This window comes from Eufriesea mexicana, unplaced genomic scaffold (genome assembly GCF_001483705.2).
Source record: "Eufriesea mexicana isolate 0111107269 unplaced genomic scaffold, ASM148370v2 scaffold3653, whole genome shotgun sequence".
NCBI lineage: Eukaryota > Metazoa > Arthropoda > Insecta > Hymenoptera > Apidae > Eufriesea > Eufriesea mexicana.
The window spans coordinates 125,408-141,670 of record NW_016911671.1 but is presented as its reverse complement, the minus strand read 5'-3'; the positions used below and the strand labels follow the sequence as shown (position 1 = coordinate 141,670).

Genomic DNA, 16,263 nt, shown 5'->3' with positions numbered 1-16,263 from the left:
CCATTTTCTAAATAATGGTAGGTACTCTCCCATTATATTTAAAATATTTATGGTTATAATATATCGATTTGATACATACAAAATAGAAAACAGAATTATTTTCAAGAGGTATGAAAATATACACATATATAAATATCTATATACCAAATACTTATAACTTCTGGTTTAAAAATTGTGGAAAAGTGTGTGGCGTTTATACCGAATGATCTATACTGATTGTATTGCATGTCAAATTCTTGTAGCATTTTTCATATTATGATATAGAATATAAAAAAATTAATACAATTGATAATAGATAGGGATGAATATGAAGTGGGTAATAATTGTACAGATTTCATAAGATTGGGCCAGTGTTCTATACTATTCATTATAACAAGATTATATTTGAATAAAATTTTAATATGAAAGAAAAATTAAAAACGAATTTTGTTAATGAACAATGTAATTGTGAAATATTTTATTGTGTACCTTTATTAATTGAATTGTTTACTATAATTTAAATTATTGGCTCAATCTTATTGATTATTGTAAATTATTTTCATAGAAAAATGAATTGTGTTAAGAAGGTCAAAGTATAAATTGTTAAATTGTTGTTATTCAACAATAATCTCATTATCAATTATGAAATCAAATACAATTCATTTTTATAATTTATTTGTTAACTTTAGCTTCCATTCATATAATTATTTTTGTCATTTGTATCAGGGAATTCCTTTTATTATTGTCTGTTTATTTTTATTTGCTTATGCAGAATGCTTTGTAATTGTATTATGAATGAATGTGTTTTGAGAATTCAAATGGCAATTAAAATGCAATGTATGATGTTTTAAAGTGTCATACTACTTGTATAAATGGAAACGTTTTTAATTAAGGAATTATTAATGTTAATAGTCATTATTGAGTAACTCAAACTCATGAAGATGAATGAAAAACATATAATATATGAAATGAAATTTTTATGAATTCCATTTAAATTCATTGAAAAAATTGTTAAATAGTGACTGGCAATAAATATTTTATCAAAAGTAAGACAAAAAAAAGAAGATACACTCTTATATCGATCAAATTTCAATATTTAACGTTACTTTTAGTAATGACAAGCTTATTCTAAAATATTTTGTTTTCAATGTTGAGTGAAAACAGAGAGAAGAAAAAGATATTGATGATGGCATTCTTTACCTACAAAAATACATGATTTATAGATTTAATATGTGATATGAATGAATGGCAAGAAATTGCTCTCTTTGAATTATATACAGATGATCTTGTTGATCTCATATTTTATTTTATTATTAAGAAATATTTTATATGAAAATAAAGTATGCAAACAATTTGATGAATAGAAAGAGCATGGATCAATAAGATTATTATTATTATAAATGCTAAATGCATTAGTTGCCACAGAAAAAGATTGTACACTAGGTTTACTACATTGCTTTATTAAGATCAATTCATGATTCTTTCATTTCTTTTTAATAACATATTTGTTATTAATATTTTAATGTGTTATTAATATTTAATATTTGTTATTAATATTTGTTATTAATAACAAATATGTTATTAAAGAGAAATGAAAGAATTATGAATCGATTTAATCGTATAAAAATTTATGGTTCATTAAACGACAGTCATATATATTAATACTTTTACTATGTTTCCTAAATCTAATTTGTATTAATTTATTCTGATCAAGTGAAATAACTTTGTTACATGTTATAAATTTATTATGTAGGCATGTGGGTTCTATTGTATTTTATATTTATCTGAAAAGAGTGATAATTTTTACTTTTTTTTTAAATTGTACAAATTTATCAGTTTAGATTTTCTATTAGTCACAGTAAGATTTCTTTTTATATTTTAAAATACTTTTATTATTTGAGTCTAAAATATTTATTATTATGCACTTACATTTTTCATATATATTCATCGTTAAAAGCATTATTTGTAGAAAATTTTATTTAAAGTAGTTCATAATAATATTCTGACTAATAGAAAATTAAATTGATCTTTATGCAAAGAATGTCAAAATGCGTAAAATGCTGTAATAATTGCATAAGAAAGTTTTATTGTAATAACAAATACAAAGGAAATTGTAAAGTATAAATAATCATTGGAATCTTCTAAACAAGGATTGAATAAAATAATTTGTTATACAATAGATTACAAATGTTTAGATATATTGTTGTTATAAAAAGATGATAAAAAATTAGTATAATACATGAAAATGAAATTTGTGAAGTATAAATTTTAAATATTAGTTTTATGATCATTATTATAAAAATGAAAGGCAGTTACTTACAATATAATACATTAGTTTATTTTGGCATTTTATACAAACTACAATGATGCTAACACAGTTTTAATTTCAATAGTGTAGATATCAATTAATAATTTATATTGCATACTTTTTATTAGTAATGCCAGAACCAACTGGACCATGACGCCGTTCCCAAATCATTCGATGCTTCTGCTTCATAAATGCCTCAACTACATTTATGGGATAAGCCATATCTCCATCTATATTTCATTGAAACATTAAATTAAAATTAAAACTTAATAAGAAATGCTAATTTTGTAAATTTTATGTATTCATACATTTTATAAACCATGCAGCAGCTGTATTTTCATAAACTTTACGGTAATCACTACAATATTTATTGCTATCGGCTCCATAACACCAGGAACACTGCTGATATCGTTGTCTTGTAATATGAACAATTTCATCATCAACCATCCTAGTTTCAGTAAAATATTTAGTACAAACGTATGTAGATTATAATACAAAAATATAGTTTTATACAAATATTTAATAAGAAATGTACTTATCACGCTCAAATTGCATCTGAGCTTCCAAACGACAAACTATATCTAATTCACCGCATTCATCAATTGTTGGAACCCGCTGAAACTTTTGATGATACCACGGGTACTTTTGCTGATTTGGTACAATAAAATGTTCTGTGAAAACAATAAATTTATACTGTCATCAATCTCTTTAATAACATAACCAAATGACTGATTAGATAATACCTCGAATATATTCGATATTTGCCCTTATTTTCAAACCCAGTATTGTCGGCAGTGAAGTCAAAAAATGTTTGTTTTCATCCATTTTTAGGATATTAACTTAAGAAAGTACAAACTAGAACTTGTTCAATTTCTTCGAAAGTTATATTCAAAATTATAAGATCCCCAATTCAAGGATCATGGAACAAGCATTAAGCATATAAAAAAGACTGTATAGTATAGTATCATCAATTCCATTTAATATTTTCTATTTTGATATTTTTAAATGACATACAATATTAATTTTATTTATTTTCTTTAATTAATTGTTATGATATTAAATTTTCTAATAAAATGTATATCTTAAATTTAAGTGTATAATAAAATCATATTTAAAATTTTATTTATTTTTTACCAAAAATACTAATACATAAAATAATTTAAATGCAGATATAAAATATCAAAAGAATAATTGCTATTAAATATATTAAATAAGTTTACTTGATATCTTCTTTTAAGTAAGTATACTAGATTTCTAGTTACTTTTTAATGAAAATATTGGTAAGACCTATTTGGTCAGAGGTATAAAAGGAAACTTCAAGAACTGATTCCTCCATTTTCTTCGTTGCAACGAAAATGGTGAGTTGAAGTAGTACTGCTATTGTAGATAACATAGTTCGCATAATAATGCGTTTTACATTAATTTATAAAAATCTTGTATTCGTGTATGATTATCAAATTTTTTAATAATGTTAATTTAATATTCTTTTCTAATCAATAGATATTAATCAAATTACTACATAGAATTAATAAAAGCAAGTTTCTTGTACAGCAACCACGTGTTCAATTTTTATTACATCTCATGATGATCATATTACTAGTGTTTATGGTTTTCAAACTGAATATTTATGAAGATAAATCCTAGGGCGGTCTGATCTGTAAATTAACTTCTTTTTTTTGTTATTTATTATATATAAATAATAAATAGTAAGACGTTCTTTTTACAGTCGCATAGAAAGTTTAGCGCACCTCGGCATGGGTCTATGGGATTTTATCCTAAAAAGAGATCTCAACGGCATCGTGGAAAAGTAAAGGCTTTTCCTAAAGATGATCCGAGTAAACCTGTACATTTAACGGCTTTTATCGGTTACAAATCTGGTATGACTCACGTAGTCAGAGAAGCTGATCGTCCAGGATCAAGTATGTAATATTTTTTAATATTAAGACTACACAACTTCATAATTAATGTTATAAAAGATTACTGCAGTGACTTTAACCTAAGTCAGTTTATTTTTTTTTTTTTTTTTTTTTTTTTTTTTTTTTTTTTTTTTTTTCAAAAAATGCTATATTTTAGCAGTAGTAAGAAATATAGATCAGGAGAGTTTAAAAAACAACTCCTTCTTGTTATTCTTTTACAAAAAAATATAAAATTTGAAAAACTTCAGAATGGAGGAACCGATCCCGATGATATGAAAATATGTTACAAAAGACGAAATTCTGAACAATTTTTACGTGAATAACAATTACCACGAGGCCTTAGTTTTCAAAATATTTTCAAAAATTGTTGGTACCACTGTATTGAATTCTGCATGTTTACGTCACATTTGCAAATCATCTAGATTGGAATTCACATTTTACTTTGTTTTTTCAAATTTTGTTTTGTAAAAAAATGGCAAAAAACGTTACTTTTTCAGATTTCTCTACTTTATATTTCTTATTAATGATAAAATATGGCATTTTTTAAAAAACAAAGATAAAGGTTTGAGGCAATGTTGCTAAAGTAAATTTTGACCATTAATTTGTAAGTAATCTTATTTTATACTGCATATTGTAATTACTGTATCCGACACAATAACCTCAGTTTAATAAGCACAGGAATGTGTTTGTTAATTTTGGTTGCGGTGATAGAGCTGCTTGATCTTGGGCAGTATGGTCTGAACCGCAGTGTCGAATAAAAACTCTGTTCTCTGCATTGCAGAGAGCAAGGAGGCACGGCATATTCCATAATCTTTTTGAAATCCATTGGGTGGTGATCATTAAGACAAACCATGCCTGGCACAGTCTTATGAAAATACATTGATAATTTTTATTATACATGTAACTGTGTATGTAATTTTGTATTTTGTTTTTTTCATTTAGAGGTAAATAAAAAAGAAATTGTGGAGGCAGTTACTGTTTTGGAAACACCACCTGTAATTGTAGTTGGTGTTGTTGGATACATCGAAACACCACATGGTTTACGTGCCCTTACTACAGTGTGGGCGGAACATTTGTCAGAAGATTGTCGCAGACGATTTTATAAAAATTGGTAAAAAAAGAACTTGTTTTTATATTTATATATTCTAAATATTTATTATATAAGATCATGACGCATATTACAATAAATTACCAATTAGCTCTCCGCTCATTTTGATGAGAGCGAGTACTTGGATATAACCTCAAAGTGAAGTAATTCCTGTGAAAGGTTAATCCAAAGTGTGTACAGTCTCCGCTCACTATGAAGAGACTGGCACGTTACAGGGGCAGGTGCCTGTAAATTGTGAACAAAAAGACAGCCATTGTGGTTACTTTTTCTACAGGTACAAGAGTAAGAAGAAGGCATTTACAAAAGCTTCCAAAAAATGGCAAGATGATCTTGGCCGTAAATCCATAGAAAGTAACTTCAAAAAGATCACTAAGTATTGCAAAGTTGTACGAATTATCGCACACACGCAGGTAATTTTGTTAAAAATATTCATATAATTTTATAAAATTTTGGTATATTATATTAATAAATATATATTCTCGAATAGATGAAACTGTTAAGACTACGTCAAAAAAAAGCTCATATAATGGAAATTCAACTTAATGGTGGAACTATTGAACAGAAAGTTCAATGGGCTCGTGAACATTTGGAGAAACCAGTACCTGTCAGTAATGTTTTTGCTCCAGATGAAATGATAGATGTAATTGGTGTTACAAAAGGAAAAGGGTATAAAGGTATTTATTTTCTATTTTTTTGTTTCAACTGTAATTTTGAAAAAAATACACAAAAAGGATAATGGACAAAATGATGACAAAAGCACAATATATATGTATCTGATCATTTTGAAGATATTTCGTGCTGCCTTCCTACTGAAGTTCATATTATTAAATACATTTTCATGTTTTTTTTTTATGCATTCACATGTTTTTAATAAAGATAATATATGATGCAAAATTTTTTGTAGGTGTAACATCGCGTTGGCATACAAAAAAATTACCACGCAAAACTCATAAAGGTTTAAGAAAAGTCGCTTGTATTGGAGCATGGCATCCAAGCCGTGTATCCTTTACTGTTGCACGTGCTGGTCAAAAGGGATATCATCATCGTACGGAGATGAATAAGAAGATTTATAGAATTGGACAAGGAATTCACACCAAGGATGGCAAGGTATTTGTAGATTTTTTGTAGAAAATAATAATGCCTCTTCCCCATGTTACTCTTCTTTCTTTATGAAGATAACTTCATAAGAGGCATATATAAATAACTTGATCATAGTACCTGAAGTATAATGATTGTACTTTAGGTTTCCAAATAAGTGACATGTATTATATATTAATTTATTTGTTACAATACAACTTATTAAAAGTTTCCAATATTTTTTAGATAGTGAAAAATAATGCTTCCACGGAGTATGATCTCACCGAAAAAACTATTACACCAATGGGAGGATTTCCTCACTACGGTGAAGTGAATAATGATTTCATTATGATTAAAGGTTGTTGTATGGGACCAAAGAAACGTGTGATAACATTGCGCAAGGTAAAAAATTATAACTGATTTTAGCAATTCCTTGTTAACTTTTTGTGATGAAAAATAAAGAGCTAAATAATAACTTATGAAATTAAAATGATATTTAATGATAGGACTGATACGAAATGAAGATTTATAGTTATCTTATGTTATTTTACTACAAGTATAACATAAACATATATTTTTGCAGTCTTTATTGGTGCACACCAAACGATCAGCGTTGGAAAAGATTAATCTTAAATTTATCGATACTAGTTCTAAATTTGGACATGGTCGCTTCCAAACTGCTGCTGATAAGGCTTCGTTCATGGGTCAACTTAAAAAGGATCGTATTCGTGAAGAACAGGCACAAGCACAAGCCACCACCTCGATACCATCGGCTACAACTGCTTAATTCATTATTTTGCATATTAATATATATATATATGCAATGTATAATAAAAAATTGTATGGAAAACTACCGTTTATTTATCACTCTTCAACTTATTCAGTTTCATTTTTAAAAATTTATGAGGGTAAATATATTTCCCGAATTGTTAGGAAACAAGTGAAGAAAGCGCAAGAACTTACTGATCATGAATTACAGGTAGGAGTGGAATAAAATTTATTATACATAAATTTAAGGATATAATTCTCTGTAGACAAGTTGAATTAAAATGAACATATAATTGTAGAAAAAATTTATAAAATGGACAATGAGAGTGCACCGATTTAGTTGAAACTTTGCAAGTTTGTAGGTATCGTCATGCAGTTGAAGAAAATTTATCACATCTGCAACTACTTAATAGTTTTTAAGATACGTACGATTAAAATTTTATTCTACAATTATAAATTCATTTGCAACAGTTTTTAAGTGGAGTCGTGGCCTAACGCCGGCATTCGAGAATTCTTATGTTGAAGGACTGGGGTTCGATTCCCGTCCATAGTTTGTTGGTAGATTTTTCAATCTATTTTTTATTTTGTATTCATTTTTCACCTATGAGAACATTGTAAATAAAATTTCTTGATAAAAAAATTTATTTTTTACGCTTTCTTATGCTAGTATATATTTATTACAAAATAATAAGAATATTATGCAAGAAAAATATTTTTCTATAGCAATCTTATTTACTACGGGAAATACAAAACTTATCGCTCATGTAAGTATTAATTATTAAATTAAACATTGTATAAGAATGTTGCCTATAATTCCAACTTTGCTGTGCAACTATAAATGTTCATGAATTAATTACAAAAACTTGAAAATTTATTAATTTTCTACTGTCGAATTGGTTTCTAGTATTTAGTTCGAATAAAAGTTTTACCGCCTGTGATCAGCGTCATCTATGATTTTGGACCATTTGCTCCGAAAAGTAATAGGAACATAGAATAAGCGAGGAGGTCGTGGAAGAGCTTATCACGTGACAGAAAAGGATAGAAGGGCTTCGACGGAGAGAAGTTAATAAATTACTCTATTTCCGTAATTAATTTATGAACTTTTATAATTTCATTGCAAAGCTGGAACTTCAGACAACATTCCTATATAACTTTTGTAAAGAATTTAACTCTAAATTGTAAGTTATTAATTATCGTTTGATGGCGTCTATGATTTCGTAACGACGACCATCGCGACCTTCCGTGAAAATATTTAATACTAAACGAAACTAGAATCAAAATGTGATCAAAAGTTATATGAGAAGATTCGCAAGAACATTGTTTTTATAATGAGTGCATAAAGTCATGCAGTCTGTGTTCTCGTTGCGGAACTCGAGCTTCGAGTTTAAAATCATAGATGGCTCTGATGTCAGTTTACTAACTCTGATTATGTGCTCCGAATATATTTTAATAAATCAAGTCGACAGTGGAAAATTTACTAATTACTCAATATGTGTGATTAATTTCTGAATTTTTATAATTGCATCGTAAAGACAGATCCTTTAAAAACTTTCCAATATATTTTTCGATATAAATTGGTCCCTAATTAATTAATTATTAATGATTATTCTACGCAGTGTTTGAATTGTTGTCGAAGACGCCATTGGTTTTTCATTAATTACTACCCTTTACGCAATTAATTTATGAATCTTTATACACTCATTATAAAAACAATGTTCTTGCGAATCTTCTCATATAACTTTTGATCACATTTTGATTCTAGTTTCGTTTAGGTATTAATTATTTTCACGGAAGATCGTGATGGTCGCCGTTACGAAATCATAGACGCCATCAAACGATAATTAATAACTTACAATTTAGAGTTAAATTCTTTACAAAAGTTATATAGGAATGTTGCCTGAAGTTCCAGCTTTGCAATGAAATTATAAAAGTTCATAAATTAATTACGGAAATTGAGTAATTTATTAACTTTTCTCCGTCGGAGCCCTTCTGTCCTTTTCTATCCTTTCTCTGTCCTTATCTGTCACGTGGTGAGCTCTTCAACGACCTCTTCGCCTATTTTATGTTCCTATTTCTTTTCGGAACAAATGGTCCAAAATCATAGATGGCGCTGATCGCAAACGATACAATTTTTATTCGAACAAGATACCTCTTCCGGTTATGTGTTCCTAATACATCTTAATAAATCAATTCAGCAGTAAAAAAATTAATAAATTTCGAAGTTTCTGTAATTAATTCATGAACATTTATAGCTGCACAGCAAAGTTGGAGTTATTGGCAACATTCTTATACAAAGTTTAATTTAATAATTGATACTTACATGAGCGCTAGCTTTTGTATTTCTTGTATCTAATGGTTATTTATATTTTCATGTTCTTTCTGTAGTAAATAAGATTGCTGTAGAAAACTATTTATCTTGCATAGTATTCTTATTATTTTGTAATAATTATATACTAGCATAAAAAAGTGTAAAAAATATTTTTTAAGAAATTTTAGTGACAATTGTTTATTTACAATGTTTTCATAGGCAAAAAATGAATACAAAATAAAAAATAGATTTAAAAAACTATATATATACATTCCATATATATATATAATTTTAAATGACGGTATATGCATTATATACTTTCAAAGCAATTGTCATATTCAAAATTAATTATGAAAAATACTATCATTCTGTTCCTTATAATAGGTGAATTAGAATAACAAAATAAGAGAAGATTTTTATCAAGTACATTATGTGTATATGTGAAATATTTGTGAGTTTATATTCTAGAGTATAACATAAGAATGATTAGAAGGATTATCAAATAAGATATTAAAACAACAGATTGAAATTTTTAATCATTTTATTACATTCACTGTACAAAATGCGTCAGTGTATGAAATTATCAAAGAGAATGAAATTACCATTTCTCTGTTGTAGCACCTCCCCAACTTTGTCCTGTTGCAGATTGTGCAGTAGTCGACCATTGTTCTGAAGTCTACATAGAAAAAATACAAATAATAATTTCTTTCTCTAACTTAACATTACAATTAAGATAATTTATCCTTACCTGTGCAGCCCAGTCTCCACTAGTTTGGAATGCTTGTGTAGCTGCTGCAACTTCAACTGTTCCAGCGAAATCTTTAGCTGGTGCAATTTCCTTAGCGGCTTGTTCTTCCTTTTCAGCCTACAAGACATTTTGATAGTTTATTTATTGATAATATATACTGATAGACAAATAAGTTATAAAAATATATTCAGCAAACATTAAGCCATATATAAATAAGGTCAACAAATATATTTCAGAACACTACTTTCTCATCATGTATAGAATAAGAATATAAATATAAATTAAATTAAATACATAAGACTGTAATAAGGTGTACTAAAAACTGACCTCTTCTGGATCTCTGTAGAAGAATAAATCGACAACGACGTCCCATTTAGTTTCACGAGCAATAGAACCTCTCAATCTCAGTACTTCTCTTGCTAATAACCACCACATAAGGCCAACACAATGAAGACTCTTTGTATTACAAGGAATTGCAATATCAACGAAACGAAGAGGTGAATCAGTATTACAAAAAGCAATTACTGGAATATTCACATAACTGGCCTCAGTAATAGGCTGATGATCAGTAGATGGATCAGTAACAATCAACAGACGTGGTTCACGGAAAGCAGACTAAAAATAATTACTAGCATTATTATACGCTACTTTGATAATGCATAAATATTAATCATTCAAATAAAATCAGAAAAGATTAAGCCAAAGTGTGTCAACAAATATAAATTATGGAAAATTAATGCTCATCATTTGTGTGAAAGTAGATCATTCACTTATGAATAATTACTGTTTTTATTATATTTATATCACACTAATTAACCAACCTGAATCTGATTAGTGAAAGCACCAGGAGTAAAACGTCCAGCAATAGGAGTAGCTCCAGTGTGCTGTGCAAATTTCAGAACAGCTCTTTGGCCAGTTTGACGACAACTGATGACAAATACCTCACTAGGATGTTCAATAGCAACAATAGCACGTGCTGCTAATAATAATTTCTCCCATGTGTGACGCAAATTTATAATACTGACTCCTGCATTTTAAAATATTATATTAAAATACCAAACATTATATTAAGTACTATGTGTTAGATAAATTAAAACTTACCATCACTTTTTTTCTTGTATACATATTGCTCCATTTGAAAATTAACATTTTCAGCACCTAAATGAGTATATGCAGCCAACATTTTAGTAACATCATCCTCTTTGAGGGATAATACATCTAAACCTCCTGACATCTTAACGTTGTGGTTGACTTACGAATAACCTAAACATATACACTACTAAGTAATAATTGCTTTTAACTTTATATTTCAAGTTATTTTGCTTCATTTATGCACAATATTATTTTTATTATTTTCCATAATATTAATAGTTATAAATAAATATTCTTATAATTGTAATGAAAGCTAGTCGTGTAATCTTATTTCAATAAATGAGTGATATGTTGAGCATATTTAATAAATATAATGTAATTGTATAAATTTTAGCGAAATCAAAATTTTGATAAAACTATAATATGTTACTACTATTAAAAGTTCACTTAAACAATACCACGTGTATTAACCAACGCGGCTACTATAGAAGTTTATTATAACCACATATTACTGTTATAAATTTTAATATAAAATTAATCCTTGTGTAATTGCTGTTATTTAAGTAATAATTTTTTCAAATTTACGTATAAATAAATGTTATAAATAAAAGAAAATATTTCACCAAACTTACGTTACAAATGCCACTAGGAGACTTCCAATCGGAAAGGAAGTTGAGTGCTTTAATTCAGTTCTATAATGAGAAAAGAGGAGAAAGAAATAATTTGTATTTTTCAATGTAGTACGTTTATATTATTATAAAAATTCTAAATAAAATTGTACAATCTAAAACAGTTGTCTTCTAAAAAATATTACTTAAATTTTTTTCAAAATATACTGTTAAAACTGAAGGTAGATTAAAACGGAAATACACTTAAAATACACGAGGGAATTTTAAATATTAATGAAGCGTAAGATTTCACAAATCAAATCTATAAAAAATTATCAAGATTTGTTGAAGCATATTATTTTGTTTGTTAAGTATATTACATTTAAGACTATAAATATTGTACAGCTAATTTATATCTCGCAAAAGTAATTGTATTGTATTAATATTTATAAAATAATTACTTGCAAAATAAAACTAAATAAAAGATATTATAATCTTATAGTATTGTTATACATCATTATTGTTTTAATTATATGATTAGTACATGATTATTATATTATACTTTTATTATAATAAAAAAATTACATGATTTTAACGTCTTTAGAATATTTTGTACCTTAACCTATAATATGAGATATTCTCGAAGCATTATCTTCATATCTATAAATGTATAATTAATGAACTGTAATATATTATACATGAAAAAAACATTTTCTTAAAATGGTGTAAAATAATGTATCCAGCAAACCATAAAACTATTTTTGTTTTGGATCATACGCCATATTTTGGCATATCTACTGAAGCTCCTTTGGAATTTGATTTTCTGAAGAGTCGCGGTCAAAACTTGATCCCCTTGGCACCTGTTTGTAAATCTTTATGGACCACAAGTGTAGAAGCGTCATTGGAATATTGCCGCATAGTATGGGATCTTTTTCCAACTGGAAAATTGGTATGTTATTTTAACTAGATATTATTAATAAATAAAATTTGTATAACTGAAAAGTAAAGTACTTTTAATTCTTTTGCTCTTTACAGATAAGATTTGTTGTAACCGACCGTGCAGCATATGTATTAAATTCATGGAGTCCATCACAGCAAAATTTAAATCATGTAAAACATTAAATTATGTATGTTTATGTATAAAAATAATATTTTTGATTAAGTTTATTGTGGTTTTAGATAATGAATGGCACAGCTATTTTAGGAGTACCACCGAAAACTCCAAAACCTGGAGAAGATCATTCAGTTATACACGGTTTGAGAGTGGCTATCGAAACACTTAATGAGTGTTCAGAAATTCAACATGAGAAAAGAACATCGCTAAATGAAAATGCTAGTAAACTTGTTAACAGGGGCAGAGTAATATGTATCACAAGTGCACGAGATAATAGTAACATGAAGAACTTGGAAAATATATTTTTGAACGAATTAGCTCAAGAAAATAAAACTGCTTTAGCTTCAGATCAGTTAGTATTCAAATATATATTATATAGTAATATATATATTAATTTTATAATCTATCTTTTCAGTTTAATACCTGTAGATTATTGTCACTTAGTTATCTTAAATATCTTTCCCAACAATATCGAATCTCAAGTTACTAGTCAAGGACCAAGAGAGGTACTTAATTTATTTATACATATAAATTCTATGCTATACAAATAAAATATTTTGTAAATATTTTTAGGTTTCACCTTTATTAACCGTAGAAGTACATTCTATTAAGGCACCTGCATTACATTCAAAATTATCTCACTTAATTTTGTCTCATTATGATTTGGCTAGTACAACAGTAACTGGTATACCAATGAAGGAAGAACAGAATGCTAGTTCTTCTGCGAATTACGATGTCGAGATATTTCATTCGTCAGCTGCACACTCTGCAATTTTAAAAGGTTCCCTTATTAATTTTAAAATACAAATTATCCAATATGACAGAAAATTATTATATGAATATTTTTGAAGGAAATCCACAAGATTCGGCTTTAATTAAAACATTTAGGAGATTTGAGGAAGGATCAGAATATGAAACTGTGACTCTAAAATGGTGTACACCCCGCGGATGTAGTGCAGCTGAAATGCAAAATTGCACGGCTATGCATAGAATCACACCCGTAGACGTAAATAGCAGACCTTCGTCTTGTTTGATCAATTTTTTATTGAATGGTAGATCGGTTATGCTTGAAATGGCTAGAAAGAGTGGCGGGAAGACTATTTCTCATTTACTTGCTGCACATGGTGGTGAAATTTTTATCCATACATTATCTACTGCTAGAAGTGTATTAGAAGATCCACCTTCTATTAGCGAAGGCTGTGGTGGTCGTGTTACTGATTATAGAATAACCGTAAATATATAAAATCTAAATATTTTCTTTGAGACTCGACTAATTTCTTAGAATATTCTTCTGTAACTCTTATATCAATTATTATAGGATTTTGGAAGATTGATGCGAAATAATGTACTGGTGCCTTTAAAAAGAAGTACAAATTCTAATAGCGAAGGTCCAGCAGAAAAAATGAGATCCAGATTAGAGAGGCATACGAAATATTGGCCAATTACCATTTCTAGTACACTTATGTTTAATTTAAAACAGGTATATATAGAAAAAATAATTTTAATCGATAAATTTTTACGTAATCTCAGTATTTATGTCGTGTCTATGCATTATAGTTAATCGACCCATTACCAGATCTAATGGTGAAAGAAGAACTTACTGCAGAAGAAGTTGTGCAATGTAAACAGGTGATTTTCAGTTTGTTACAATTGGAAGCAAAACACGAAACATTACCATTGCCAAGTATAGGAGGCGGTCGTGGCGGAAAAGGTGGTGTACGCAGAGAAGAACATTACAGATTGCTATGGGGAGAGTTAGAAACATTTCTGAGACACCACGCGAATAATTCTGCTGCGCATTCTGAGGTTCTAACTTGTCTTCTCGAAGTACGAAGTAAAGATGATAAAGATAAAGTGGAATTGGACCAAGCGTTACGCGAATTAGACAGGTAAGAATAAATTTTCGCAACATGCTTTAAAAGAAATCTATATTTCGAAATTATTAATTTTTTGCATCGTTTTACATAGCTTTGGAAAAGAAGATGGAACTGCTCGGGCTAGCGTAATAAGAGCAACAACTGATTCACCGATGTCACCACCACCAAGTACATCAATATCCCTTAGTAAACAACTTCACAAAGGTGGTCACTATGTTCCTAAAAGTCTATTAGATATTTGGTTGCAACGAAGTGCACCCAAGGAGAGAAAGCCAGACTTTCACGGAAGAGTGAACAGCGACGGCCCTAAAGCGAAACTGTACCCTAACTTAAAAGAGACTGGTCGAGAACCTCGTGAGCCCATCTTAGAAGGCTAAATAATTCGACTGAAAAAATTACCTATCAATATCGTTCGCGTGTAAACTTAAGTTTTCTAACAACTGCAATGACTACTATTCGTTATCATTCACTGGTCACGGATAATGTGCTGTGACTCCGACCATCAGGAAATAACAATTTCTATTAACTGTCATTATTAGTTGACTGATTTCACCGTACCCAGAACATCAATTTTCCCGTATCATCGTTTTCCAGATTACTACCTTTCCCGTGTGCAGATTCATCGCTAAATATAAATACGAATGGAGTACTTCTAACGGAATAGGGAGTTTTAAAACATCCACGAGTGAAGATGAAGATGAAGATGAAGATGCAAGGGATGCGACGCGACCGGTGGTATCTGGTGGAAAGAGACGCAGAGCAACATGCACCTGCGTCCGAAGATACGAGTAGCAGCGCGAAAGTGTATCAGTGGTACAACGAAAGCGATCCACTCTGCCTCTCATCCCCGCGTCCTTCGTCCCTCGGCGTTTTACAGAGGCAGACACGTCTGCCGGGTGTCTGAGCCACCGCGATACGTTGACCTCCATCGAAACTATAGCTCTCTATCGTCTCTCCCTCCCCGGTTGGAATTCCGCCGCTAATCGATGGAAGGAAGGAGGAAGGTATGCTTGCTGCTGTACATAATATAATGCGAGTGAGGCGGAAGGGGATCGGAGAGTACAAGTGCGTGACGTAATGGTTCATTCATCCCGAGACAGACGATATCCCGGTCAATGGTGTACATATATGTATGTATGTATATATACACACACATACACACGCACGCATATCTATGTATTCGCCTCGATACATACGCGATTGTGTATGCGTGCCTACACCTACGTATGTACGAAGGGACCCGTGTATGTGTCACGTGAAATGCACACGTGCACGTGGTGTTCTGCTCGTTCGTCTCACTTTGGTTTGCTCGTTCCTCGCTTCGGCCAGTTACACCGTATCCCTGGCTTTCCTTTGCTCC

The 16,263-nt window shown here is 29.4% G+C and overlaps 4 protein-coding genes across 4 annotated transcripts; 2 read left to right on the top strand and 2 right to left on the bottom strand.

Moving 5' to 3' along the window:
- Positions 1–2,308: 2,308 nt before the first annotated feature.
- On the bottom strand, positions 2,309–3,201 carry ND-PDSW (NADH dehydrogenase (ubiquinone) PDSW subunit). Its single transcript, XM_017905132.1, has 4 exons — positions 3,031–3,201; positions 2,823–2,958; positions 2,596–2,735; positions 2,309–2,517 (listed from the first exon to the last, which is right to left on the bottom strand). The coding sequence occupies exons 1-4, from the start codon at positions 3,110–3,112 to the stop codon at positions 2,393–2,395; spliced, it is 483 nt and encodes a 160-aa protein (XP_017760621.1). The 5' UTR covers positions 3,113–3,201; the 3' UTR covers positions 2,309–2,392.
- Positions 3,202–3,636: 435 nt separating this feature from the next.
- On the top strand, positions 3,637–7,184 carry RpL3 (ribosomal protein L3). Its single transcript, XM_017905131.1, has 8 exons — positions 3,637–3,645; positions 4,014–4,206; positions 5,146–5,314; positions 5,586–5,721; positions 5,799–5,985; positions 6,216–6,418; positions 6,635–6,790; positions 6,972–7,184. The coding sequence occupies exons 1-8, from the start codon at positions 3,643–3,645 to the stop codon at positions 7,173–7,175; spliced, it is 1,251 nt and encodes a 416-aa protein (XP_017760620.1). The 5' UTR covers positions 3,637–3,642; the 3' UTR covers positions 7,176–7,184.
- Positions 7,185–10,015: 2,831 nt separating this feature from the next.
- sta (stubarista 40S ribosomal protein SA) lies at positions 10,016–12,011 on the bottom strand. The gene is made up of 6 exons (XM_017905134.1): positions 11,937–12,011; positions 11,314–11,475; positions 11,034–11,239; positions 10,540–10,827; positions 10,213–10,329; positions 10,016–10,140 (listed from the first exon to the last, which is right to left on the bottom strand). Exons 2-6 carry the CDS (start codon positions 11,444–11,446, stop codon positions 10,063–10,065), a joined length of 822 nt encoding a protein of 273 aa, XP_017760623.1. The 5' UTR covers positions 11,447–11,475; positions 11,937–12,011; the 3' UTR covers positions 10,016–10,062.
- Positions 12,012–12,552: 541 nt separating this feature from the next.
- asun (integrator complex subunit 13 asun) lies at positions 12,553–15,547 on the top strand. Its single transcript, XM_017905130.1, has 9 exons — positions 12,553–12,861; positions 12,948–13,022; positions 13,092–13,378; positions 13,442–13,532; positions 13,600–13,807; positions 13,878–14,257; positions 14,345–14,506; positions 14,584–14,915; positions 14,995–15,547. Exons 1-9 carry the CDS (start codon positions 12,646–12,648, stop codon positions 15,278–15,280), a joined length of 2,037 nt encoding a protein of 678 aa, XP_017760619.1. The 5' UTR covers positions 12,553–12,645; the 3' UTR covers positions 15,281–15,547.
- Positions 15,548–16,263: the final 716 nt, after the last annotated feature.